Here is a 24880-nt window from a genome sequence, read left to right as displayed (position 1 = left end):
AACAAAGTGTGGGGGAAGCATTACAAATTATTGGATCACACTTTGTGGGGGAGGAAATTGCATATTATTGGACTAAGGGCCTGATTCAGCATGGATTGCAATTGCAACCGCGTACACAGATTGGCCGATTGTTGCGTACTGCACATGCATATGCACCACACTACGAGTGCACGGCGATCGCACTGCGATTACGGATGCACTGTGGAATTCATTGCAGAGTGAGTGACAGGCCATAAGCTTTTGGGGGTGGGGATAGGGGAGTGGTTGCAGAAACGCAGGCGTGCCTGCCCGTTTGAACGACGTTGCATGGGTGTGCATAAATTAGCCACTGCGAATCCCTCTGCAGCTTGAGTACTCACTGCGTGACGAGACTTGCAATTTCTGAGACAGGTCAGACCTGCTGTAATTGTATGTGAGGGGCCAATATTCTCCGATGTATACGCAGGACTGCAAGGTATTACAGATGTGAGAAGACCGTAGTGGGTGTCTCTATGCTGGCTGGTTGCTGGCTGATAGCATATTTTCGCAGACTCATTGTGTGCGATTACGCAGCTGCGATCCGTGCTGAATTAGGCCCTAAGTCCCTTTTATATCACATATAAGTGCAAACTTGTATTAATTGTTTCCAGTTTAATGTCTTATTAGTTTGTACAATACAATGAAACGTTTTTTGTTTTGCACAATATTAACACTATAAAGTCACAATGTTACATAGCTGGAGAGTGTGCTGTGGGCCTGATTCAGACCCGCTCGCGAGCGCACATCGCTTGCAAGCGGGTCGATGGTCCCCCACTGCGCATGCGCACGCCGGAGCCGGCTCCAGCGTGCCCATGCGTGAGACCCGGCCAATGAAGGGCGCTCCTTCGCTATGGGTCTCGCACCAAAAAGGGGCGGCTTTCAATTGTGATTGACAGCTCGCCCCATTTTGGAGGCGGGCAGGGCCAAACTGAGGCGTTCCCGAAGGAACGCCTGCCGTTTGGGGGGCGGCCTCAGTAGTGAGCTTCCGGCTCTATTAGATGGACGAGACCCTACCACAAGGGTCTCGTCGCAAGCCCGATGGTCGCGATGGTCACCCACAGCTTAGCGAGCGGCCAGGAGGCCGGCTCTGAAAAAAAAATGCCACCCTGATACAGAGCGAGCGCTCTGAAAGAGCGTCCGGCTCTGAATCAGGCCCACTGTCACAAATACCTGTGTATATATAAAAATATTATACACTATACATTGTACTGCTGTATATCCATACCATTGGTGCCTTGTAGTATCTGTGTAGTATATTGATGAAGTCTGTAATGGTTAGCATTCCTGGTAAAAGGAGAATGTACAGTGAAGCGGGTCTGTCTATCACAAACAATTTGTCACTAGAACACTAATTGCAGAACCTGATATAACATTTGTAATATTTACTGTAAGCAATCATCAATGAATACATATTTTTGCAAATGGTATCATCAAGTAAAGTTCTTTATATTTGTTAAAGTGGAATAGGACAAAGCTCTACTGGCCTCCCTGCGTTACATATAGCTGCATCCAGGCAGACTTGGGCAAATAAATCACAGATAAAAGTCGGATTATATACATTCATGGCTTAAAATCACAGATAAATGTTTTAATAAAAAAACAATGGCCCTCATTCGGAGCCGTACGCTCTGAGCAGAGCGCACGCTCTGAATGAGGGCCGGCCTCCATGAAAATGGAGCGTCCTTCTGGACGCTCGTATAGCTGTGGGTCACCACCCACAGGCTATACGAGCGTGCATTTTGATGGCCGCGATGGTCGAGACCATCGCGACCATCGAAATTGCGAGCCGGAGCCTGCGGTTGAGGTTTTCAACCGCAAGCTCCGGAGTGATTTTGGCTCTATCAGAGCCAAAATCACTCCCACTGACATCACTAGTGATGTCAGTGGGCCGGCTTTTGACGGGAGGCGTTCCCGTGGGAACGCCCCCGTCAGGGAGGCACGCCCCCGGCACGCCTACCAAAGGGGGCGTGCTGTCAATCAACATTGACAGCACGCCCCCTTTGATCGGACACAACGAGCGAAGGACTTTCCTTCGCTCGTCGCGTCTGGCGCATGCGCACGACGGAGCTCTCTCCGTCGTGCACATGCTCAGTCCAGAACATCGACCCACTTGCGAGCGGACAGCCACTCGCGAGTGGGTCTGAATCAGGCCCCATGTGTTTAGCAGAAGAACATAAATGTCAATAAAGTAAAATAATCTGAGAGCAGAAAAAATCTTTAAAAAGTCAAAAGTGTGTGACTATAATTCTTGGAAAAAACAAACATGGTGCACTTGTTTCATATGTGATACAGTTCAGGTCACTAGTCCCTGCAGACTAAAAGCTCCCTTCTCCCCCCCATGTACATTTATTATCCCACATCGCTCTGTATCACTTCTGCTTTCTCACAGTCAATGTAAAAGCCATTGGGAGTAGCCAAGAAGAAGTTTATATAAACTTTCCAAACACCTGCAAATACATACAACAATGTACATAGTATTCTAAGAAATCTGAAATAAGATTTATTTTTTTGGTTTGAAGGACTCTGGCCCTGATTCAGAGCCGGACGCTCTGACTGAGTGCTCACTCTGAATCAGGGCCGTCCCTGCTCCTTTTTGGAGAGGCCTCCCAGCCGCTCGCATAGCTGTGGGTGACCACCCACAGCTATAGCGAGCGGCCAAAATGATGGTCGCGATGGTCAAGACCATCGCGACCATCCGGCTTGCGATGAGACCCGAGCGCTCAATTTAAATAGCCGGCCCCTTTTTTTGGAACGACCGGCCGCAAATAGCGTCTGGCTCTGAATCAGGCCCAGAATACATACAGTGCATCCGGAAAGTATTCACAGTGCTTCACTTTTTCCACTTATTTTGTTATGTTACAGCTTTATTCCAAAATGGAATAAATTCATTTTTGTCCTCAAAATTCTACACACAATACCCCATAATTACAACGTGTAAATAGTTTTTTTGAGATTTTTTGCAAATTTAATAAAAAAAAAAAAACTAAGAAATCACATGCACATCAGTATTCACAGCCTTTGCCATGAAGCTCAAAATTGAGCTCAGGTGCATCCTGTTTCCACTGATCATCCTTGAGATGTTCCTACAGCTTAATTAGAGTCTACCTGTGGTAAATTCAGTTGTTTGGAACAGGATTCTCTCGAGGCACAAATCTGGAGAAGGGTACAGAAAAATATCTGCTGCTTTGAAGGTCCTAATGAGCACAGTGGCCTCCATCATCTGTAACTGGAAGAAGTTCGGAACCACCAGGACTCTTCCTAGAGTTGGCCGGCCATCTAAACTCATTGATCGTGGGAGAAGGTCTCTAGTCAGGGAGGTGACCAAGAACCCGATGGTCACACTGTCAGAGCTACAGCATTCCTCTGTGGATAGAGGAGAACCTTCTCTGCAGCAATCCACCAATCAGGCCTGTATGGTAGAGTGGCCAAATGGAAGCCACTCCTTAGTAAAAAAGCACATAGCAGCCCGCCTGGAGTTTGCCAAAATGCACCTGAAGGACTCTCAGACCATGAGAAACAAAATTATCTGGTCTGATGAGACAAAGATTGAACTCTCTGGCGTCAATGCCAGGCATTATACTTGGCGGAAACCAGGCACCGCTCATCACCAGGCCAATACCATCCCTACAGTGGTGGTGGCAGCATCATGCTGTGGGGATGTTTTTCAGCTGCAGGAACTGGGAGACTAGTCAGGATAGAGGGAAAGATGAATGCAGCAATGTACAGAGAAATCCTGGATGAAAACCTGCTTCAGAGCGCTCTTGACCTCAGACTGTGGGACGGTTCATCTTTCAGCAGGACAATGACCCTAAGCACACAGCCAAGATATCAAAGGAGTGGCTTCGGGACAACTCTGTGAATGTTCTTGAGTGGCCCAGCCAGAGTTGAATCCGAAGATTTGAAAATGGCTGTGCACCGACGCTTCCCATCCAACCTGATGGAGCTTGAGAGGTGCTGCAAAGAGAAATGGGCGAAACTGCCCAAAGATAGGTGTGCCAAGCTTGTGGCATCATATTCAAAAAGACTTGAGGCTGTAATTGCTGCCAAAGGTGCATCAACAAAGTATTGAGCAAAGGCTGTGAATACTTATGTGCGTGTGATTTCTGTATTTTTTATTTAATTAGCAAAAATCTAAAAAAAATTTTTTACACGTTGTCATAATGGGGTATTGTGTGTAGCATTTTGAGGACAAAAATTAATTTATTCCATTCTGGAATAAGGCTGTAATACATACATGCCTACCCTCCCGGTTTTCGCGGGAGGCTCGTGATTTTTCGGGTAACCCCCTGCACCCCCGGAAGGGTAGGCATTTCTCCCGCATTCTGCCCACTTCCTAGTGAAGTGGGCAGAATAGGGAGAATTTCAGCGGCGATCGCGGGTCCCTGTGTAGGGGGTGGGGCTTCACCATGAAGCGCATCATTTAGCCCCACCCCCTATTTAAATTTAAGCCAATCACGACAATTTGCCATGAAGGGGCGGGGCTTAATGATGTGATCCGTCAGGCCCCGCCCCCATCACAGCCCACCTGCTTGTCCTCCCCAGGCTTCTCCCAGGGAGTACAGGCTAAATGTAGGCAAGTATGCTGTAACATAACAAAATGTGGAAAAAGTGAAGTGCTGTGCATACTTTCCGGATGCTCTGTAATTAACTTTGTTGTGGTTTTACCAGGTAAGAAAATAAATTAGATCCAAATGACATATTAGCAATCATCCCTACCGCTGTTGCCATGTATGTTGCTGAACATTATCCAAATGTGCTTGGATAATGTTTTGTACTATAATCCTGTTTAAAGATATGGATATTTTTACACGAGGATAGCAGCTGTTATGAACATCTTACAATCTAGACATCATATGACCAAGGCAGTGAGGTTGGGGCAGAGTTAAGCGTATGCTGGTTTGCGAAGCGTATATTGCATGACTTTGTACTATACATATGGCAAAAATGGGCGCATGCCATACCTGCCGACATTCAGCTCCCTCCTTCCGGGATTGAGCTGAATGTCAGTTTACAGCGGAGGGCGTGGCTGGACGATAGTGTAGTTTTGGGGGTGGAGCAGGGGGCGTGACTGCGAGATCACGACATCGTGGCCCCGCCCCATCTTCACAATGCCGGAATAAATGGCATTGTAAAGCAGGGGGCGGGGCCACAATGAAGCGATTCAGCGCAAATCACCTCACCGGGCCCCCCCCCCCCCCCCCCCCCCCCCAGCTGTGGGGGTTTCTCTATTTACTCATGGGGGGGTTGGGAGGCTTGCCGTCCTTTCCGGGAGCAGCACCCGATATTTGGGAGGCTCCCGGCCAAATCGGGAGGGTAGGCAAGCCTGGCGCATGCAAGTACAGGCTCTGCAGGGTCATACGTTCAAAGAGGCAGAGTTGTGGTGTGATGCTGGACTCATGTAGGCAAAGTTTAGTGAGGGTGTGTTAATGTACATGCATCCACTGCCGACCTGGACATAAATATGCCAGTTTGCAGGTGTAACTTTGGCACCTTGCAGGCTTTTGTTGAGTAATGCATAGGTTCTCAAACTCGTTCCTCAGAACCCCAAACAGTGCATGTTTTCCAGGTCTCCTCACATAATCACAAGTGAAATACTGCTCTACCTGTGTATCTTTTAAAATGTGTCAGTGAGTAATGAATACACCTGTGCACCTGCTGGGTGACCTACCTGTTTGGTGTCCTGAAGACCTAGTGTAAGAACCATGGGATTAATGTATGTAATGTATGCCCATTTTACGTTCAACTTTGTATCAGCCCCATTGAATCTACCTTGCTCTAATCAATGGGCAGCCGTATCTTTGTTCAGGTTATAGATTTATTTGGGTGTAATCTTAAAAAATCTTGCTTAAGTGTAACTGACAAAATGAAATTGTACATGAAAGGGGCTGATTTTGTAAAACAAACATTTGTGCTCGTTAAGAATAATGTCAATAAAAGAATGCAATGCTCTCAAATACGTACCCACAAAACAATGCTGTTTGCTGTCCCAGAGAGGGGCTGCCCGTACTCCATTAGCCACCAGTGCCAAAAAGGCTTTCTTTATCTGATGAGGAGAGACAGAAGAGTGGATGGATGCCAACAGTCTGAATATACTGGGAACACAGCACAGGACAGCAACAAACAGGGACCTCTTACCGACAGGAAACGCTGGGTCAAAAACATTTTACTCCTCACAGAAGCACTGACTTATAGGGGTAAATTTACTAAAGTGAGAGTTTTCAGGAGTGGAGATGTTGCCCATAGCAACCAATCAGATTCCAATTAACATTTAACTAGCAGCTTCTAGAAGATAATAGCTAGAATCTTCTATGGGAAACATCTCCACTTCTAAAAACTCTCACTTTAGTAAATGTACCTCATTATGTCTATTTGGCATATAGATAATGTAAGAGTTAACAAATGGTTGCATGGTTTATAATAAAAGCTTCAGATTCTCTGTATATAGTATATTATAAATGAAACACTTCAAAACAAATGCTAGCCACCCATATTTAACCCCCTAAACCCCCTAGTATGTCTTCTGGGATCCAATGTTACCACTCTGTGAAGTTTTCATCCAAATGATGTGATGTCGTCCAAATACATCCACTCCATTTGACATCCCAGTCCAAATCCCACCCCCACAGCAAACACAGAGCACCATTGACAAAACCAAACTCACAGCAGGTTTCTTCCATTGCGGAACCTGCATGAACTGCACAACCCTAAAATACTGCAGCACCACCCCCACCACGTCATTCACCTCATCACAAACAGGAGAGACCTACAAAATAAAGGAACACATCACATGCAACACTTCCAACATCATTTATCTGATACAATGCCCCTGTAACCAACAGTACATAGGTAGAACCACAAGACCACTCAAAACAAGAATAGCGGAACACCTCAGAAACATCACCAAAAAATCAGACACCCATAGCATACCCATACACTTCCAAGAACACCACCAAAGCAACACCCTAGGCATCCGTTTCACAAGCATCAAACACGTCACAAAACACTGGAGAGGTGGCGACCACATCAAAATCCTCAACAAAGAGGAACCGGTGGATCTTTACACTAAGGACACTGACACCCAGATGACTCAATATCGACAACGAGGTCAAATCAGTTATCAGCAAATAGACCCACCCCATGTTACCAACACACAGACGGACACCACCTACCCCTGCCATGCCACAAACCCCACATCCCTGCCCATGAGGCACACACAGTACTCACCCCACCACACAAACAGGAGCAACAAACCCACTACTTAGGCTGCCCACCCCCCACAACCCCCCCCCACCATTACATACCAGGACCCCACCAACGGCACGCACCCTGCCTAAACACCAACACCACACCAGTACCCCCACCCCATCGTACTTAACACCCCACACCCACACCACAAGCCCGTGTACAGCCTATGTACACGTCCCATCCTCTGCAACCTACACCTCATCCTCCCAGCCTACCTAGGTCCCCGTTACACACCGCCTCCCCCTAAGAACCCCTCCACAACCCCATCTGCATATTAACCCCCCCTCACCTCACCAAGAAACCCCCCCCCACACAGACTTTGTATCCCGCCACCCACCTCCAGCCCCCTTGTATATTAATATTACTTAATGGTCCTTCTACGTCAAACCAGCCAACAGCCCAGAAGCCCACACCACAATAACCCCCACCTTTGTTGCTGAGAATGAGGGACACACACAGCATGTGGCCCACCACACAGCGACATCCCCCACACAACACAACACGTATCCATCACTCCATACCCCAACCATTTCCATGGACTTATGATGTCAGCACTACTCACCACTACACCCCCCCTCCTCAAGTATACACATCACTGTATGTCCACACTACCTCTCCCCCCCCACGCCCATACACTGTTCCGCGAGTCACCACACACACCCCTATCCTTTAAGCACCCCAGTCAGCGTTACACAGCATGCCCGCACGGTTGCCATGACTACCGCCACCCTCACCTACAGGACCCATCGCATCACAGACAGCTGTGTAACCACAGCCCCCAATTACAGTAATCACAGACATCTGTGTAACCATGACCCTTAATTACAACAATCACAGACAGCTGTGTAAACACGGCCCCTCCCACATGTCACAGCCTATCAACAGATCCACAGCACACATCACCAGAAGCAGTCCAACCCCCCCATGCCTCACTACACAGCGAGTTCAGCAACCTATCCCCACACAGACCCACCCCCCACCTCCCTGTCCACCATTGGCCGCCCACATCACATGACCACCACCAGGCACAGGATTTAAACCCCATACCTGCAACACCATTCTCCTTACCTCCTTGAAGGCAGAACCCCTGCCGAAACGCGTTGGTGACCCCATACGCCCACATTCCCACGGCCTACTCCCACCGAAGCTCCTCATCCCCACGGGGACCTCCTGTTGGCCTCAGCCATCCCATTTGCATCGCCCCTGCACTTGCTGCTGCAAGCGCCTCCACCCTAACCATACAGACCACAGATCGTCACACATCAAGCCCGTCCCGGGCAGTCCATCTACCTGCCAGAAGGGTGGCCCACACCACACCCCCAGCTCTCACAGGGGGACCGACCCCTCACCCCAGTGACCGGACACCAGTGGCAGCTCCCACAAGCAACTCAGTCCCACTACTGCATTCACAACCACCAGCCCCAACCGGTAGTTGACCGCTGCAAAATAGAAGATCCTCTTGAACAACAGCTACTCATCTTTACCACCACAGCAGGTTCAATCAGTCAACAAGGAACTGCAGCAACGCAACACCCCTACGGCCTACCGACCTCAGGTCTTACCTACCGGTAGGTACAAGACTTCGAGACTTTTCATTCATACGCGGGACTCCGCCAGGTGTACTACATCCACCCACCACACCATACCCCTCTCACTCTCCCCCCCCCCCCTCACCCACCAAGACTCCCAAGACTGTCGACCATAGTGTCCAGCAGGGTTAACGTGCCTGTCTAGTGAACCGCACGGAAAGGAGCCCCCTGAAAGGGTCGTCCCACCTCCCCAGTCTCTCCCCCCTCCTCTCTCACCCACCACCACACCCACTTTTTGTTGCTCGGGACAATATAGGAGAAGCACTGTGACTACTCCAATAAAATCATTTACTCCCACCTTGTGTCCGCCTCTGTCATTCCATTGGTCCACCCCTCCCCACTCATTCACACAATGCCAGAGTTTACTGCACTGCCAGAGATGAGGGGGCTCGATCGGAGCCTGCACACGGGCCCCTTCCTCTCTTAAAGCGCCTCTGCTACCAGCATGTTTTTGTATTGTAAATGGAAACTCACGCATACATGGGGAGAACATACCAACTCCACACAGATAGTGACTTGGTCGGAATCAAAGACCTCAGTGCTGTGATGCAGTAATGCTAACCACTACGTCATTCTGATACACTCCTCATACTGTTACCTGTACTGTCTATTTGTAATTCTTAGTAGCTCTTTTATAAAAGGTCTGTTATTACCCAGTCTTGTTTTATTACTATTTTGTTCCCAATTGTAAAGTGCAACAATATATGCTAATGCTATAATAGTAAATGTTAATACAGGTTGAGTCTCCCATATCCAAAATGCTTGGAACCAGGGGTATTTTGGGAATATTACGTATTTTGGAATATTTGCATATCATAATGAAATATCTTGAGAATAGGACCCCAATATACACACAGAATGCATTTATGTTTTATATACACCTTATACACACAGCCTGCAGGTCATTTTATACATTATTTTCAATAATTTTGTGGCTCAAGCAAAGTTTGTGTACAGAAATGAAATTAATTTATGTTTCATATACACCTTATACACAAAGCCTGAAGGTAATTTTATACAATATTTTTTAATAATTTGTGCCTTAGCCAATGTTTGTTTACATTGAACCATCAAAAATCAAAGATTTCATTATCTCAGTCATGCCAAAATAATTCCGTATTTCGGAATATTTAGATATGGGAGACTCAACCTGTATATAAATAAAGGTTGTGTATTATTGACCCTTTTCAGGTGTTTAGCGCTTGAACTACACTCAGGCGTCTTGGGCCCTCATTCAGAGCCGCTCGTAAGCGGCAGTACGCTCGTTCCGAGCGATATTTGCACATCTGCGCATGCGTACGGTTTTTAGTACGCATGCGCGAACCAGTCAGTGTGGCCGAAAATCGTTTGTTCGCTATATAGCGAGTGCCTGCTAATTTGAGTGACAGAATGAGGCGTATGTGGGTGGTAACAGGGGAAGGTGCTTGAAAAGGGGGAGTGGAGATCAGAACGCAGGCGTGCTTAAAGGTCAAAGCGGGCGTTTTATGGGTGTGCATAATTAATACAGCAGCGTCATTCACCACGTCACTGGGTTATTTTATAGTCAGAACTGCTCGCAATATTGTGGTTGAAAAAACCAACCACAAGAATAGCGAGCAGTTCATACGCTGTTCGATGTACTCGATTAATCTAATAAATAGCGGACATGACGTATGATGCGAGCGGCCAGGGGGCGTTTTTATCAAATAAACGAGCGTATGTTTTGCTCGCTCGTTCTGACATGGAGGCGGCAACAGACCGCAAAGAGCGAACGGTTCATTTGAATAGCCACCCCCTTTTTATGAACGAGCAAGCGCTAATTGCGAGCGGCTCTGAATGAGGGCCTTTGTCATCAAAGCAGTGTCCTGTTCTACCAGTATTCAATCACAATACTGACTGTCGGGGTGCCGGCGTCGGGATTCTGACCGCTGGGATCCTGACCGCCGAGATCCCGAGCGCCAGCATCCCGTACTCAACCTGTTCTACCTACCCCTGATCTCACTCTTCTTACCCACCAGCGTGTTGTTTGATGGCTGCAATACCTGGTGAACACAAGCTGACAAACTAATAGCAGTCAATGTCATCCCATTGCTACAGTGGCAGTTTCAGATCTTAGGAAAGAGTTGTTACAACTTCTTTACATCTATCTGTACTTTCTCATCAATTTTGCAAAATGGCGTGTTGTACAATATTTTTGGTTGTGCATCATTACTGCACAGTAAACCATAAATGTTTTGTGTCATGTACGTCATTATTTATTTGTAAGTAAGGAGAAGCTAAATTCTGTGAATCTGGACAAAGCGTATAACAAATTCATACCTGTAAGCAAATCATACATAAAAACAAAACATATTGGTATGTATGTGTGAGATTGATTTATGCAACCTGCAGCCTGTGGGCCGCAGGGTCTCACGGGTGTAGTTAGGGGGCGCACTCTCGGAGCAGAGCAGTGGAGTGAATAGAGGACGTGCGCAGTGCGGGGGAGAGCATTGGGGAAGCCCAGCATACCTCCAGGGTGATGAAAATGGGGGCGTGTTATGATACCACACCCCAGTCCCCACAAGGCCACATCCTCTTTTCGGGTTCACGCCTACGCATGGAGTCTGTGATTTCAAATCCTACATGTTGGGAGGAATGATTTAAGTAGTCTACTATTTAGTCAAGATTTTACTGTATATATTTTAGTTTATAATACCCACTGTCAGAGCCGTAACTAGACTTTTTGGTGCCCTGTGCCAGAGAGAGCATTGGCGCCTTACCCCCCTTCCCATTTTTAAATAGGGATATATGATAGTGCACCTGAAAAAGGGCCATGGCCTCATGGGGAAGGGCCAGGGAAGAGATAGGGGTACTCCTGGGGCAGCCAGGAGATGCTGGGGATAAAAGAAGAGGAAGCTACAAGTGAGAATGATAATAAACAGGAAAATTGACAGGTCCAAACAGCGCCACCTGCCCTGTTGTGCCCTGTGCCATGGCACAGGTCGCACTACCCTAGTTACGACCCTGCCCACTGTATACCAACCTGTAGAGTGGTGTCAAACACAACCAGCTTGCAACTTGTTGGGATGGCATTGTAACATTTACTCTTCAACATAAACTCCATGTAGACCCCAGCATCCTCGCCCAGATCTGCAGAAAGAAGAATAATTTGTGGAAATTCACCAAAATTTCTATTTTATGCTAATTCTGTTGAATTATTTGCATGTAACACCTGTTGGGATCGGCAGTTATTGCCATATTGAGGCTAATGTATTAAGCTCTGGAGGGTGCTAAAGTACCAACCAATCAGCTCCTGTCATTTTTCAAACATAGGCCCTGATTCAGAGCCGGACGCTCTGACAGAGCGCTCGCTCTGAATCAGGGCCGTGCTTCTTCATTTTGAGAGTGGCCTCCTGGCCGCTCGTATAGCTGTAGGTGACCACCCACAGCTATAGCAAGCGGCCAGGAAGATGGACCCGAGGGTCAAGACCATCGCGACCATCAGGCTTGCGACGAGACCCTTGTGGTAGGGTCTCGTTGCCGCAAGCCCTGGAGTGCTTTCGGCTCTATCAGAGCTGAGAGCACTCCCACTGACATCACTTGTGATGTCAGTGGGGCCGGCCCCAGACGGTAGGCATTCCGAACGCCTCGTCTGGGCAGCCACGCCCCCGGCATGCCCACCAAAGGGGGCGTGCTGTCACTCACCATCGACAGCACGCCCCCTTTGTAGCGAGACCCGGAGCGACGGCTTGCCGTGCGCATGCGCACTGGCCCAACATCGACCCGCTTGCGAGCGCTCAGCGCTCGCGAGCGGGTCTGAATTAGGCCCAGAGTCTGTAAAGTGAAAGTTAGGAGCTGAGTGGCTGGTTGTTTATCACTTTCCAATTTATAATTGTCCAGAGCTTAATACACACAACAACTTTCACCAATTTCTACATTCACTTCTCCTGAGACTGCTGCATCACACCTAACCCAGTTTCTAGAAAAAGCCCTCGATGAAGTAGACTCCAGCTACCCATAACACACCACGTAGAGTTAGACATCAACCGTGGCATTCTAGCTTAACAAGGCATCTACAAAAACTCTCGCGTAAAGTTGAACATCAGTGGCGAAAGTCTCATACTCCAAGTGACTTCCTCACATATAAGACTATCTACAACTCTTATCGTACTGCTCTGGACACTGCCAAACAAACATATTTCCAATCTCTAATCTCTGCTCAAGCTTCTAACCCCAAGCGACTTTTTAATACATTTAAACTGCTTCTTACACCTCCATCACCACCTTCTACTATCTGTGCACAAGATCTTGCTTCCTATTTTAGGGACAAGATTGATAAGATCCAAAATGAAATGGTAGGCTCTTCCTCAGCTAGTGACCTGCTCAATTCCCTACCTGAACCCTCTGGCACATTCTCTTCATTTGATCTCACAAACGAAGATGAAGTATCTACACTCTTCTCATCCTCCTACTCTACCTCTCCTCTAGATCCTATACCCTCACAAATCAGTAAAGCTCTGTCTCCTGTGCTTATCCCAACCCTAACTAAAATCTGTAATCTCTCTCTACTGGCAACTTTCCATCACTGTTCAAGCACACAGTGATTACTCCCATTCTGGAAAAAACAAAATTCTGACCCTAATAGTCTCTCAAATTACCGTCCTATCTACCAGCTCCCATGCCCCTCCAAGCTACTTGAGAGACTTGTCTACACCCGCCTCACACACTTTCTTAACTCACACAACTTATTGGACCCACTTCAGTATGGCTTTCGTTCCCAACACTCCACAGAGACAGCACTGACTAAGGTAGTAAATGATCTTGTCACTGCCAAGGCTAAAGGCCATTACTCACTCCTAATTCTTCTAGATCTCTCTGCTGCTTTTGACACTGTTGACCGCTCTCCTCTCATACAAACACTGCAATCCCTAGGTCTTAAGGACACAGCTCATTCTTGGTTTTCTTCCTACCTATCTGATCGCTCTTTTACTGTTCGTTTTTCTGATTCTGCGTCCTCTTTGCTACCTCTATCAGTTGGAGTACCGCAAGGCTCTGTCTTAGGTCCTTTACTATTCTCAATCTATACCACCTCTCTTGGCAAACTAATCCGCTCTTTTGGATTTCAGTACCATCTGTGTGCGGATGATACTCAAATCTACCTATCCTCTCCAGATTTATCTCCACCTGTATTGGTGCGTGTCACTGAATGTCTTTCTGCCATTTCATCTTGGATGTCATCTCGCCACCTGAAACTTAATATTTCTAAAACAGAATTAATTATATTTCCACCGGCCAATAACAGTTACCAACCTGATCTCTCTATCACTGTTGATACCTCGACCATCCACCCCGCCCCACAAGCTCGCTACCTTGGTGTCATCCTTGACTCTGAACTGTCCTTTGTTCCCCATATTCAATCTGTCTCAAAATCATGTTATATACATTTAAAAAACATATCCAAAATTCGACCATATCTCACACAAGACACTGCAAAAACTCTAATCCAGGCACTTATTATTTCCCGCATTGACTATTGCAATAGCCTCCTTACTGGTCTTCCCAAAAACAGGCTATCACCATTACAATCCATTATGAATGCAGCTGCAAGGCTTATCTTCCTTGCGAAATGTTCTTCTTCTGCTGCCACGCTCTGTCAGTCCCTCCATTGGTTGCCGGTTTTCTACCGTATTCAATACAAAATACTTTCACTTACACATAAGGCTATTAACCAAACCACACCAACATACATCTCTTCACTCATCTCAAAATATCTCCCAACCTGACCTCTCCGCTCAGCACAAGATCTGCGTCTCTCATCCTCATGTATTACTTGCTCCCATTCACGGTTACAGGACTTTCTTCGCGCTGCACCCACTCTATGGAATAACCTACCTCGCACAATAAGACTTTCCTCTAGTCTCCAATCCTTCAAGTGTTCCCTGAAAACTCACCTCTTCAGGCAAGCTTATCAGATTCCAGAACCTCCCACATAACCTTCATAGCTTCCATATCTAATTACATCCCCTTTTACAGTCCACACACAATCTCACACATCGTCTATCTCTCACATCTTCATGACATTTGGTTGACATTCCTGTGTGACTGGATCATGCAGCCAACCAAGAAACTGTGTATTCTGGCTGGACCAAAATGCAATATATAGTGACGATATTAAAATTGAACCTCTATATACCCCTGCCTGTACCTTCTAAAATCCTACCTATAAACCTTTAAGGATGACGCTAATTTGCGTACGCAGTCATACAGTAAATAAAAGACTCCAGACTTGGAACGTGTGGTTCCGAAGCACAAAGTATTATTCAAGTAAAAAGTACAGTCAGTTACACGCTATTGATCCATACACAATTAGACGCAAAGGAATTATACAGACCCCAAGTACAGTATACATACGCATGCGCTCTGGACCAGATCCCGGCATTCAGAAAGAAAACCTCCGTCAATCAGCATTCAGCAAGAAGACTAAAGACCCAGTGATTGAGCACACATGTTTATACCCCCCCAGAATAGACAGGACAATAGAGAAGTTTCTTGCATATGCCATTGGTTCCCATGGGGGAACCATCTGTTACAGAGCGTTTAACAGGTTGGTTCAAATAGACTCAACCCAGCCTCCAACAACTGGGGGTCTCTGCCCTCCCGCCCCCCTAACAGTCATCCTAACAGTTATTTATATCATATACATTTTGTTGCTTGAAGTCTCTACGGTCCATAACTCAAGAATGCATGATGCGATCTCCCCACCGATATCACCGGAATACTGTGGAAAGAGTACGCATCAGTACAAAACCAAATACTGCTTACTTAGCATATATAAAACCTTAGTTATCAAACAATCTTTATTTCATAGCATTTATACTAAATGAACAACTTAAATCTTATACCTTAAAGCTTATGGAACCTTGTATGTGAATATGTAATGTGTGAGTATGCGGGGTTTGATATGAAGACGCTAGTTAACTTGGTGCGGATGCGTGCGCATTTAGCTACTAAACGGTGTTTTCATTCGGGGTCTTGTGCATTCGCTAATATGCGACTAGTTAGCAGCGCAATTGTGCATATTACTGTGTGTATGGGAAATGGTGCACTTAAATCTCACTTTACTAAGTGAACACCTAGCAGTGTGGATTGCTGAGCATGATAGTTCCACATGCCCACTCTGTCAGCAGTTCCCCCCCCCTTTCCCAAGCTAAAAGAAAAACCTTGTGTAATCTTGTGTAAATGCAAATGACACAAGCCTAAAATAACACTCTAATCTTTGAAGGCATTTGCATTGCAGGAAGCCTGCTAATGTAGGTGTGTATTCTAGCCGGACCACCTGGAGTGAGAGCAGACGTTATTCCAGGAAGCTTATCTACACAGGCTAGTTGTCACTTTTCCATTTGCTCTATTCAGCTAATGCAATGCAATTTTGGCATACTGTAAAGCCATTTCTGAAATATATATCTTTTATAATACGTAAAGTCATGAAATAGGCTTTTGGTGAATCGCCGTAACTTATGGCGATGGTCACAGATGCATTCGCATGATGCTAATAGTATTATCGCCACATGTACTAAAGTGTGAGTTTATCTAAAATGGCGCTTAGGCGGCCATTTCGCAAAATGGCGTCGCTGCGATTCAATTTTCAATTGATCTTGTCTCAGCCAATAATCCAGTTTCGACAATAGCACCTATCCTTGTGTAGCAATGCCTATTTCCCTATAGATTGTAAGCTTGCGAGCAGGGCCTTGCTACCTATATATCTGTCTGTTATTATCCAGTTTTGTTCTATTAATGCTTATAATTTTAAAGCGCAACGGAATATGCTGCGCTATATAAGAAACTGTTAATAAATAAATAAAATACAGTACATCTTCCCTAGGGGGAGATGAACTAAGCCTTGGGGACCCATTTATCAAAATGTATTTGAGGTAAAATCCCAGAAAACACCAGTTTTCAGGGGTTTACCTCAAATACTAAGTATCCCCCGGACGTATTAAGGAGGGACCGCAGCAATTATCTCCGATACCTGCTGTGATCCCTCCATTACCACTGGCAGCTGCCTCCCCCATAGGTTACTATGGGGGAAGCGAATCTGCCAAATGTACCAATAGCCAGAATGCGATGCATTCCTGATATTGGCCCCAGCAGCTAATGCCATCTGAAGATGACGTTAGCCGCTGTAGCCCGCGCATTATTAGCCGACAGAGGAATCCGCCAGAACCCTCCCCGGCTATGGCAGATGTGCATTTGCAGTCCATGGGACTGCGCATGCGCACCACCCCCTGCAGTGGCCAGCCGCTCTTCAGAGACATCGCAGGGATGAGATCCTTTCGGAGCCCATGTCCCTACATGTCCCGGGTGATACATCCGGCCGAAGAGATCACTTTTTGCAATGAGATCAGGGGCGTTACTGGTATGCTCTGATTGCGTTGAAAAAGCGATCAATGATAAATGGGCCCCTTGAAGAGAGATAAAGTGGAGAGTGATAAAGTACCAACCAATCAGCTCCTGCTAGATTACAGGCAGTGTTTGAAAAACGACAGTTATGCGCTGATTGGTTGGTACTTTGTCACTCGCTATTTTCTCACTCGCCAAGGCTTAGTGCATCTTGTTAGTAAAACTCTCTGACATAAGCACAGCGCAGAAAAATTTTATACTTATTTACATTTTTCTTTTGTGATTTCTGAAATTTTCAGGGTTAAATGTGCAGAACAGAGCCAAAGATTCAGACTCATTCAATTAGTCACAAGATCACGCCTGTAGCATCACACTTTATTTTTCTACGTTCATGATCTTCACTAATTTATGCTCACACCTCATAAGGTCATAAGGAGTGTATCCAACGTGTACCTTTTTGAGCAGATTTGTAATATGCAGGGGACTAGTGGCAGCTCTGGAGGTGGGGCTGCAAAATTCAAATAGGGGAGCAACACCTACTGCTAGTGAGTCCTGATGGCTCCCCAATTTGAATTTTGGACTGCGCTCCAGCAGCACCTCTGAAGCTGCCACTGCAGGGGACAAGACGTATATTGTACAATGTCTACACTACTCCATCACGCACATCATATGGCTGTCAGTTGTTTGAAAGGAGCAGCGTAAAAAGCTGTTTGCTCTACTCGGTGTAAACCTGATGATGTCAGATCCAGGCCTATGACACAACTGTGTGCAGACAGAGGACTGTACACACTCAGCCACCTGCATATCAAATATCTGCTTAAAGAGTTACAGGTTACATTCACTCTGATGGAGAGAGTCTCTAAGACAGTGATTTTCAACCTTTTTCAAGTCGAGGCACACTACACAAAATTTTAAGATTGCCAAGGCACACCATCCGGCGATGCGGCGTGTGCGACCTATGAAAGAACAAACACCCCCAGGAACAAGACACACTACATTGGCCCGAGAGGTATAAAACAAAATCACATTTACTGGCCCCACAGAAAAAACCCCATCACATTGGCACCCACATAAAAACCCATACTGCTCTCAACAAAGAAAAAACACATTGGCCCCCCACAGAGGAAAAAAAACATTGCTCGCCACAGAAAGGAAAAAAAAAAGCAGATTGGCTTACCCCACAGGGCTGGCTGCAAGCAGGATGGGCTGGCTGGGTCACTGGCGCCGGGCGGATGGGAAGAGCTGGCTGGGTCACTGGCCCTCGGGAAGAGCTGGCTGGGTAACTGCTGGGCCACTGTCGGGGCGGGAAGAGCTGGCTGGGCCACTGGTAGGGCGGGCAGAGCTGGCTGGGTCACTGGCGGAGCGGGCGGGCAATGCGGCATGCGTGACCTGTGTTGTCATGCCACTGCTTCTAGGCAATTCACGGCCTGAGCATGCTTGAGCCTCCCAGAGGAGCTCAGCGGTAGCCCGGGCCACGCTATTGTATAATGTGCCCGGCGGTCAGGCAGCACACTTCACAACCGCTCATGGCACACTAGTGTGCCGCGGCACACCGGTTGAAAACCGCTGCTCTAAGAAATAGCAAGGTAAAGGAGAGGAGATGTTGTTGCAAATAAACCCTTTGGGGGAAATTTACTAAACATTGGGTTTGTCGGGGTTTGCAAACCGATTAGATCCACTGTCAATTAACAACGTGTTCAAAAGCAAAAATAAAGCATTTACTAAAAGCCATTTTGACGTTCTAAACAGAACCCATTGCTAGTCCCCACTGGTTTCTAAACCCATATTTCACTGCAAAATGTTGCACATTAAAACAAGGTTTACTTTAATTCTTCGATCAAGACTTTTAAGGAGAGGTCTTGGGCAGGATGCATAATTACTAATTTAGGGTATATTTATTCACTGTGGTTGGCGAATCACAAACTGTAAATACAACCCTGAATGACCCCAGTATAGTAAAGCAGCCTTTCCTCCTGAGATTCCCTATTAGACTTCCTAGTAATGAAGTTTGCATAGGAAAGGAATTATCTAGGACATTTCCAGTGGCGGCTCCAGGGGTGTGGCTGCAGTACAGTCCAAAATTCAAATAGGGGAACCACACCAACTGCCTGTGAGTCCCAGCCATCTATGTTTGGCAGCGTTTGAAAATGGCAGTTGGTGTGTCTCCCCTATTTGAATTTTGGACTGTACTGCAGCCCCACCTCTGGAGCCGCCACTGGACATTTCTATTAGTCACTGGATAGGAGGGGCCCTGTTACCAGCAGATATTTCAGGCACAGCCTAGGTGTGTTATAGTTGAGAATGTTTTTATTATAAAGCAAAACTTATAAGCTGCTTCCATTGCAGCAATTTAGCTCTCAGTCAGCTGTTGGTTTCCAGTTTTCGGTTTGCTATGTTTATTTCACATAACGTAACAAAGCAAATTAGTTCAACAAGTGTGTAAATATAAATAGGCATTATTCTAACTGGCCCTAATTAAATAATCTATTCCTTGCCCGATTCAGCAAGGAACGCAGATGCTAATACGCACGCAATTGGTCAATGTTTGTGCTCTGCGCATACATATGCATTGCAGTACGCGAACTAGCAATTGCAATGGGAACTGCAATTACTGAGGCTACACAGACCCAGAGCACAGTGATTGACAGGAACTGTCATTTGTGGGTGGTGACAGGTTTCAACGCTGTTGCAGGGGCATGCATAAATTAGCCACTGCGTGGCCATAAGCAGCCAAAGCAAGGATAGCGTGCGTGGCTGGTAGCAATTTCTGAGTAAGGTCAGGGCTTGTGCAAGTGTGCATATGGGTATGGTGTTACTCGATGTTACTGATGGTTTCACTATGTTCCCCTAGTATACGGATGTGAGTAAGGGGAAGTGGGTGTCAGAGCCGTAGCTAGGCATTTTGGTTCCCTGTGCCAGAAAGAGCATTGATGCCCCCCCCCTATATTTTAAACAAGGATAGTGTACGGCGGAGGCGTGCTTCCAAAATAAATGGGGGCGTGTCGTCACAAAAGTGCCAATTCACATTACACCGCACATTAGTGTCCGTTAGTGACATTACACCACACAGTAGTACCCCTTAATACACATTACGCTATGCAGTAGTGCCCTTATATGTTATGCCACCCAATCACAGCTAACTGCCCCCATTTATAGCTATCACTGCACACAATCACAGGCCACACTGCTCCCCGTCACACTGCCCCCACCCCCACTTAAACCTATCACTGCCCCCAATCACAGCCCACACTGTTCCCTGTCAGATATCCCAATGCCCTCACTGTCACAGCCCCCCCCCCCCTTATAGCTATCAGCGCCCTAAATCACAGCCCACACTGGTCCCACTGATAGCTATCATTGCCCTCAATTACAGCCCACACTGCTCCCCCTCCCAGCCCTCCTCACACAGCCCCCACTCATAGCAGTCTCTGTTCCCAATCACTGCTCCCACTCACACTGCACCCCTCAAAGCTTACTGTCCTCCTCACACTGCCCCCACTCTTAGTTCATTGCCCCCCACTCACCACTCACACTGTAGCCTCTAACAACTCCTGACTGCACACCCCCTCACCTGCCCCCCCCCCCCCCTACAGATGACACTGCCCAAATCCCCTCACCCCTCTTACCCATGCCAGGGCCGAAACTAGGATATCTGTCACCTGGTGCAAGGCAGCAATTTTGCGCCTCCTCCCTTCCTGTACCTGGATTTTGTCCTTGCTCCTCCATAAGGCAGTGCACTACTCAGACGTCCCTGGTATAGTGACTTACATTATTCCACACACCATAATGCCCATTACACATTATGCCACACACTGTAATGTCTATTACCAAAGTGCCACTTACATATTTGCCCGACACCATTTTATGCCCCACAGTAAGGCTTTTAATTACTTTAAAAATTACCTGCTCGTTGTCAGGGGTTTTATGCTCATTACCAGGCGTTCCATGCTCGTTGCCAGGGGTTACATGCTTGTTGCAAGGGGGTTTCATGCTCATTGCTATGGGGTTTATGCTCGTTGCCATGGGGTTTATGCTCGTTGCCAGGGGTTACATACTCGTTGCCATGGGGTTTATGCTCGTTGCCAGGGGTTACAATCTCGTTGCCAGGGGTTACATACTCGTTGCCATGGGGTTTATGCTTGTTGCCAGGGGTTACAATCTCATTGCCAGGGGGTTTCATGCTCATTGCCATGGGGTTTATGCTCATTGCCAGGGGGTTTATGCTCGTTGCCAGGGGGTTTCATGCTCATTGCTATGGGGTTTATGCTCGTTGCTATGGGGTTTATGCTCGTTGCCATGGGGTTTATGCTCGTTGCCAGGGGTTACAATCTTGTTGCCAGGGGGTTTTATGCTCGTTGCCATGGGGTTTATGCTCGTTGCCAGGGGTTACATACTCGTTGCCATGGGGTTTATGCTCGTTGCCAGGGGTTACAATTTCATTGCCAGGGGGTTTCATGCTCGTTGCCTGGGGTTTCATGCTCCTTGTCAGCCCGTTTTTCACCCCCTGCACTCCGGCACCCGGTGCACGTGCACCTCTAGCCCCCCCTAGTTGCGGCCCTGCCCATGCACTGCTCCCCCTATACCTCTAGCACACTGACCTGCAAACAATGTTGCCGTCTCCTTTCCTGCTGGAACCCTGGTTGGGCTGACCGCGGCGCTGGCTGGTAACGAAGCACTGCAGCACAGAAAACACCCCCCTGCGATCCTCCTCCTGGTCAGCTTGCTGGAAGTTGCTTCGCTTGCTGTTAATAATGGCTCCTCGTCTCCGTCCTCACTTGCCTCGCCCCCTTCTTCATCACAGCCAGCCCTGCGTGACAACTACACTTGCGCCGGGCGGCAGCTGCTGAGCATGGTGAGTGGGGTCTGCTGAGTCATTGGCTGCACCACCCTCCCCACGGCCGTTCCCTCCCTTCTTTTCCTCAGCTAGCGCGGGCAGTATCAGAGGAGGCACTGGGAACATTGTGGCGGGCGGCCGGTTCCGCCCTCAGGACTGCTCCTCTACGTGCGACGGCACCGGCCGCACCACCCTAGCTGGTGGGTGTCCTTATGTCTGGCTGCGATCACAATGTGAATGCAAACATTTAAATAGCACAGCTGATATTAGCAACTGCGTTGCATGCGTATAAGCAGAATAGCGATCCATGCTGAATCAGGCCCTAAGAATGTAACTCTTGCTTCCAATAGGGATCACCACTGATATATGAGATGCTTGACAAAGGTAATACACTTTGTTTATATGACCCAAAACATTTGTTGTAACATAAATACTAAACATATCCTGACTGTTATAAAGCCATAGTATTTGCATAGATCTTCAACCACAACCCCTAGGGGCCCATTTATTCATTATTGGATTTTAGACCCGATAATTAAAATTTCTTATCGTCGCTATTTGTTGCATTAAGAAATTATGTTCCGCCAGGATGTATGAAGAATCACATCCAGGAACAGGTGCTGCCTGTCCCTGCGATGTGTTCAGTAAAGTGATCACTGATGCAATCGGTTTGCTTTGTGCTGTGGGATGCTCAGGGGCCTTCTAAGCATGAGCGGTCATTCTGCAATATGCAGCCTATAGGCTAAAAATGGCGTTGCCTACCGGGGCCAAGCATTCCGTAGCTTGGTAAACTTCGTATAGGCTTCTCCAATATTTGCTGCGGAACCCACCTCATACATCCAGGGGATACTTACATTTTGAGGGCGGTTTTCTCACAAAATCTGTTTAATAAATATGCCCCAATCGATCAGATGGTAAAGCATGCTGGGATTTGTAGTTTCATAACAGCTAAAGAGCCACAGGTTAGACAGGCCTGAACTAATATGACCTTTGCCTTGGGCCCACTAATGACTCAAAGCAGTCCTGATACCATGCACTACCTGACCATGACTTAGTTATACTTTATTATTATTAAGTCATACTGAAGTTGCACCAGATTACAATGGAAGGGAGATATATACTATTCATACACAACTGTGAGCTACATACATTTTTACATTACCTGGAGAGAAATAATTTGGAAACACTGGGGCTGGGAAGATTTCCTCCTACAATGCAAAAGCAGACCTAGTATCACTTGCTGTTATTTGAAAAGATCTCTATCACAGAGACACAAGAGTTTGAGTAACATTGATCACTAGACCTAAAATATATATTCCCTTTTATAAAAAGCTACTAATAACATTCAGCAATTTACACACATTTTGATATGTAACATTGCTTTTATTTGTTGTACAGTGAATGTAAGTTGTTTGGTAACTAACTTTTATTGGCTAAATGAAGATGACTGTAGCATCAATGGGATTACTGACAGGAACTAGATCTGAATGTTGTTAGTAGCAATCTTATATGATATATAATATGGCATGTGTTGTATTTTAGATTTAATAAGTGAAATACCTTACTCAGAATGGTTCCAAAAGAACACATATAAATGCATTATATAGAAAAGCAAAAGAACAAAACAAAACACACAGTTGAGATTAATTTTGCTTTATAAAAGCTTCTGTCTACCAACCTCCAATCCACTTTAATCCCCATATCAAACAGCACAGCAAAATATATTGTATTAATACATAGCTGTCAACAGGCTACAATTGTTTCCAGGTACAGTACATTAGATGTTTGTAAACACCTCAAGCACAATTCTTTGAAAATACCTTCTAGATTAGAAAGACTAGTTCATGGCTAAAAACATTATTTTACACATGTGATAACAGACTAAAGTAAAACAGCAATTGATTCCGAATATAAGGAGGGTACAATATGCAGGACAGTTAGCTGGAACTTGCAAGAATCGAGTTTCTGCGACAGAGATAGGCTAGCTGTGGATATCCAGCTGTTGTGGAACTACAGGTGCCAGAATTCCCTGCATACACTGGATCGGGCACACCACATGAAGGTTCACTGATTACCTAACACTGCTATAAGAAATGCATTGTAAACAACATAGGGGGTTCAAATAAATCAAGTGGTTGGTTGTCTATTCTTACTATCTATTAGAAACTCTGCAACAATTCCAGTTGTGTATGAGATGTTTTGCAGCTAATCCTGCTCTCTATGAGATGCTCTGCAGTATAATATACCTTTATGTAACTCGGAGCAGTATAAGGCTCATGATAGAAGTAGCAGAGGGTGTTCTGCAATAATGTAACTCTAAGCTCTGACACTTTGTATAATGGGGCAGGGGCTGTGTAGGGTCCTCCCCAGCAGCATTTCATTATCTCCGTTACCTGTCGGGGGTCTTCTTGCTCCATAAATTCCATGGTGCCCCCGGTGGGATGGTTCAGTCGTCTGCTGCATGAAATCCTATCCCATCCTCAGGCACCTCACACACATAAACCTTTGTTTCCTTATCTGGGTCTATTATTGGAAAGTGTGTGACAACAAAACGAGGAGCAGCGCAGTAACTGGGTCACTGTGCCTCACACCCCCTTCCCCCGCTTTATCCCACTCTTGTCATCTGTAGTATCCCCTGCCTGTTATACCCCTGACCCTGCACGATGCATCTGGGATCCCAGGCTCTCCCTTCTCCCTGCTGCTGGGAGTCTGTGATTCCTCCTCTTCCTCCCTCCCTCCCCTCAGCAGGTTGCTCCCCGGATAGAATGACATTGCTCAGCTGGCTGTACATGGGGGTAACCCCTGCTGCAGTACGTTCACTGCTTTCCTACCACTG

At 46.6% G+C, this 24880-nt stretch overlaps 1 protein-coding gene across 3 annotated transcripts in view; it reads right to left on the bottom strand.

Annotated features, from left to right (window-relative positions):
- The window catches only part of PRKAG3 (protein kinase AMP-activated non-catalytic subunit gamma 3), a 40378-nt gene extending 15745 nt beyond the window's left edge, over window positions 1–24633 (bottom strand). For all 3 annotated transcript variants that reach the window (XR_015878398.1, XM_088472408.1, XM_088472410.1), the window contains exons 1-5: window positions 24438–24633; window positions 23207–23252; window positions 11854–11960; window positions 5980–6061; window positions 1244–1302 (exon numbers count right to left, since the gene is read on the bottom strand). Coding sequence is in view for 2 of the 3 variants with exons in the window: in XM_088472408.1 (XP_088328534.1) it covers window positions 1244–1302; window positions 5980–6061; window positions 11854–11960; window positions 23207–23252; window positions 24438–24470 (327 nt within the window). In the remaining variant the exon portion in view is untranslated. The remainder of the gene's footprint in view (window positions 1–1243; window positions 1303–5979; window positions 6062–11853; window positions 11961–23206; window positions 23253–24437) is intronic.
- Between the last annotated feature and the right edge of the window lie 247 nt (window positions 24634–24880).

This window comes from Taudactylus pleione, unplaced genomic scaffold, assembly GCF_031769625.1.
Source record: "Taudactylus pleione unplaced genomic scaffold, aTauple2 ptg000122l, whole genome shotgun sequence".
In the NCBI taxonomy this organism is placed as follows: Eukaryota; Metazoa; Chordata; class Amphibia; order Anura; family Myobatrachidae; genus Taudactylus; species Taudactylus pleione.
The sequence above is the reverse complement of the archived record's forward strand: the minus strand, read 5'-3'. Positions and strand labels throughout refer to the sequence as shown.